This window comes from Eucalyptus grandis, chromosome 7 (assembly GCF_016545825.1).
Source record: "Eucalyptus grandis isolate ANBG69807.140 chromosome 7, ASM1654582v1, whole genome shotgun sequence".
Lineage (NCBI taxonomy): Eukaryota > Viridiplantae > Streptophyta > Magnoliopsida > Myrtales > Myrtaceae > Eucalyptus > Eucalyptus grandis.
Window position 1 is genome coordinate 49,737,594 of NC_052618.1, and position 4,422 is coordinate 49,742,015.

Consider the following 4,422-nt stretch of genomic DNA (forward strand, 5'->3'; position numbering starts at 1 on the left):
AACCAAGGCCAGAGTAATATATGTGGTAGTTGGCAGTTTGTTATGTTTAGCTTTGTTGCTTCTATGTCTGTCTATCTACTACCGCAAAAAGAAGCAAACGACAACCAATGCCTCCACTTCATTATCTTTCGAGAACCAATTCTTGAGGATTTCTTATGAAGAACTCGAGGGCGACCGAGATTCTCCGAGACCAATTTGATTGGTAAAGGGAGATACGGCATGGTTTATAAGGGGATTCTTGATGGTGGTGCCATGGTGGCGACGAAGGTGCTCAATCTAACGCAAAGAGGTGCTTCGAGGAGCTTTATCTCCGAATGTCGAACTCTAGGAACCATTAGACACCGAAACCTCGTAAAGATACTAAGTGTACGTTCGAGCGTGGACTTTCGAGGAAATGACTTCAAAGCTCTAATTTATGAGTTCATGGCTAATGAGAGCTTGGAGCGGTGGCTGCACCCTAGGACTATAGGACAAGATGATGAGTGTAGCAAATCAAGAAATCTTAGACTAGTGCAGAGGTTAAACATTGCCATCGACATAGCTACTGCAATCGAATATCTCCATAAGGATTGTTATCCAGCAATCGTTCATGGAGATTTGAAGCCAAGTAATGTGCTTTTGGACATTGACAAGGTGGCTCGAGTTGGAGATTTCGGGCTTGCAAAGATCATTTCAACAATGTCTATTGAAACCACAAGAGTTCCGGACCAAGGTGGTTCAACTTCAACCGCAATCGGAGGATCCATTGGCTATGTGCCTCCCGATATGAAACTGTCATATTTTTCTCGATTAGTTTTTGGTTGATTGCGATAGTAATATGAGAGAAAGTCAAAAGTTTGAATAAACAATGATTTGATGTTATGTTATGCTTTGTATGCTCCGACAATTCTCTCTCAAGACGCAATTCCTCTTTCCCTTATTAATAACTTCCGCATAAAAAGAAAACATGTATCTTTTGTACGAAAAGATTAATAGTGGCTCGTTCTAATTGTAATTGAAATTAAGATGAGAATAAACCATCGTAATTTTGATCAATGACTGGAAACTTTTGGACAAAACTTGTGAATCCATAATAGATTAAGCATATTGTGTCATCTCATATTTATATTTTCTTTTTATAATTTGTATTTTGTCTCATATCACGTTCATGCCATTAAAAAGGATTGCGATTCTCTTTTGGTATGTCATGACTTAAGGTCTTGACTATAAGTAATTTTTCCTTTACGGCAGACCCTTTCATGACCAATAATTTTATATTTGAAGAATATACTAGATGACATGACATTTACACCAGAAACCGTTGGAGAATACACTAATTCACAACATGATGGGCTCTATCCAACTTTCACTTTCCCTGAACTTCTTGGTTAGAGCATATTAAGATAAATTTACGCATTTACAAGTATAAATCCATCACCGTCAACAAATCATTCTATGTCTCTTCTTTTTCCCCCACTATGTTCATTTTTTGCCTGTTCTTCTAAAAGAAAGTGTGGTATAGGTATTAAACATAATTTATATCATGAAAATGACGAGCCTCATGTTGATCCCATATGTTTCCAGTCAAAAGACCAACCATTCGAATTAAGTTAACACATAAACTTCTGCTAAGGCCTTCACCCAACATATTTTCTTCTTTTTTTGTTTTCACCCGCACCCTACTAGAGGACAAAGCCACTCTTGATGTTTAGGCAATTTGTGGAGCAAACATGTGACAACTTTGGTTGCACTTAGTAGTTTTGGAGAAGAAGAGTTCATATGATGTTAACTGATCATTGGTGCACTTTATAAATTCTAAAATCCCATTTCTCTACTGTTGATGCATTTCTCAACGGTTGATGTGCTTTATAAGAGTTCACACGATGGGCGCTAAACATCAGCCATATACGGTATACTAAACAAAAATTAAACAAAGAGCAATGAAAAAAAAAACCAGTAGGGGCTTTGGGACCCTCTACCTTGCTCTAGCAGAGGATTCTCTGGCCTCTGCCATGCATATGAGCCCAACTATGAAGTGAGTGAGGTCTTGCAAGACATTGCTCTATATTGGGCACGATAGGCGCAATCCACCACAGTTGTCCCCGGCAAGCTCTTGCAAATTGATATCAAACAAAATCTCATGTGACTTAGAAGCTTTTTCTAAACAATTAACTTCAAGAAAAAGTGAATATTCGTTCCCATTAATGTCTAGATAAAATTTTCAGAGTATGGCATGGGACACAAGGTTTCTACACTTGGGGATGCATACAGTTACGGCATTCTGTTATTGGAGATGTTCTTTGAAAGAGACCCTTTGAAGAGGCCTTTGGGCACCATCTTAACCTTCACAACTTTGTCCGAATGGCTCTTCCGGATCAAGCAATGGACATCATAGACTTAAGGCTTTGGAGTGAAGCTAGTGATCGACAACAAGAGATCAAGATCAAAGATTGCATTATCTCGTATTCGAAGTTGGAGTCGCATGTTCGATGGAGTCACCGCCGAGATCGGATGGAAATATCCAAGGCTATAAGGAAATTACACTTGATCAAGGTGAGTTATGAAACCAAAGAGAGGATGATAGATATATAGCTAAATCAATTTTCTTGTTTCATCTTGGAACTTTTTCACTAGTAGAGAAAATCATCATGTAAAGGTAGTGCTAGCAAATTGACATTAATGTCTTTTAACTAGTCTGCCTACCCATATCTATTACGTGTATTTTTTTATAATTACACCAATATCTATATTTAATAATCATGGAAAGTGGATGTATGGAGTTAAGTCTACCTATGTTCACCAAGTAACCACATAAAATTTGATGAATTTGCTTATTTGCCCAGTTCTCTTAATTTTTTATGCCTCTATGGATCGATGCATTGCTTAATTATCATGGCTAGGCCATTGCCCTTGCCTCTCCCTCTGCACATGCTTGTATACTAGAATGTGACCTCACCGTGAGGTCACGAGCTCAAGGCCAACTCTTAATGTCATGCTTAACCGAGAGCCCGCGGTCAATTAGAGACCAAGCTTGATCGAATCCAAAGGCAAGGAGTGGGAGGCAACCTCATCACAAGATCATAAGGTAAGGCTAACTCTCAATGTCGCTGTTGAGAGTGAACTCACTATCAATTGGAAGCCATCCTTGATAAAATTTGGGCGACGTTGCCAATGAAATCATGTTGCGGTCATGTTGTGAACACCAACAGCCACCGTGTGTGGCCCTTACCTCTTCTCCAAACCTCCTTTTTTCAATCATTTTTTCTTTGCTATGTCATTGAATTACAGAGTTTTTCTTTTTCTTTCGTTTTGGTCGATAGAGATAAATAGTTAACAAAGACATAAATGAGACAAGATTAAAAAGAGAACATGGATGCATATTTGTTGCACTCAGGTGTGCTTGTCACACTGTAATTATTTTCATCAAGTCTTCCCACTCAACTAGGCTTCTCTCTTTCCACCATTAGCCACCGTCTCTAGCCATTGTAGCCACCTATCATCACAGACCTTGAGACGACCTTCCAATCTCATCATCGCCAACCACTTGATTTGTAGATGGCGAGAGAAGCTCAACGCGAGCTCTTGAAACCCACCAAGGGCATAAACTTGATGTCATGGCCCGATCATCAAGCGTGTGCCCATACCTCAGTGGTCGATAAAAAATTTGCGACTTCCTAGTACGAGTCGCCGACCCTTTCATTTTATTGCACATGCGGAAGCGAATAACAATTCCCTTGAAAGTAACCATCTCAGGATAGAAAAGCAGGACATCGGATTCAAAAACAAACATGCTTTTAAATACACATCGAGTCAAATACAAAAGTCTACAGTCACAAGACTTCAAATGATTGACTCTAAAAAACAAATTGTCCTATCTGACCTACACTTCAGATCACCTCAGCTCGGCTCCAGGTCTTCCACCCTACGGTCCTGAAAAATAAAGCCTACGACAGGGTGAGATATAAATCTCAGTGAGTTCACGCTCGAAACCCTGATTAGAAGGGTAATATGCCTAGGGCATCCTAATCACAAAATCATACAATCACAGAGACTTACCTTGTCTCGGATCCTCCCTGAGTCAGCATAGTTCAAATCACAATCATGTGTATATAGCAAATTCACAAACCAATTTGGAACGTCCAAACTAATCATTACTCACACGAGCAAGAATCACAATTTAATCACTGCTCACACGAGCAAGAACTACCGATACACATCAAAGAAAGAATTACTGACACACGTCGATCCATCAATTCAACTCAACATGCATTCCAATTAATTAATTATTACTACCCACATGAGCAGTTTTACATGACACACACCGGGAAGAATAATAACTACCGACATATGCCGGGGTTAGGTAATATCCATCGACACATGCCGGGGTGTTGACACCTAAAGTTTGATGACCCATTTAGTCATTTATTGCATTAAAAAAATAGG

General features: G+C 39.3%; 1 protein-coding gene across 1 annotated transcript; it reads left to right on the top strand.

Annotated features, from left to right (window-relative positions):
• The first annotated feature begins 219 nt into the window (after positions 1 to 219).
• LOC120296194 (probable LRR receptor-like serine/threonine-protein kinase At3g47570) lies at positions 220 to 2,374 on the top strand. The gene is made up of 2 exons (XM_039317887.1): positions 220 to 712; positions 2,205 to 2,374. Exons 1-2 carry the CDS (start codon positions 220 to 222, stop codon positions 2,372 to 2,374), a joined length of 663 nt encoding a protein of 220 aa, XP_039173821.1.
• The last annotated feature ends 2,048 nt before the right edge of the window (positions 2,375 to 4,422 follow it).

What these genes read in the sequence shown, in the direction of transcription:
- LOC120296194 (XM_039317887.1), top strand. Translation starts at nt 220, where the DNA reads ATGGTTTATAAGGGGATTCTTGATGGTGGTGCCATGGTGGCGACGAAG. An exon ending in CACAAGAGTTCCGGACCAAG is followed by an intron (nt 713 to 2,204) that starts GTGGTTCAACTT and finishes TAAAATTTTCAG; the next exon opens with AGTATGGCATGGGACACAAG.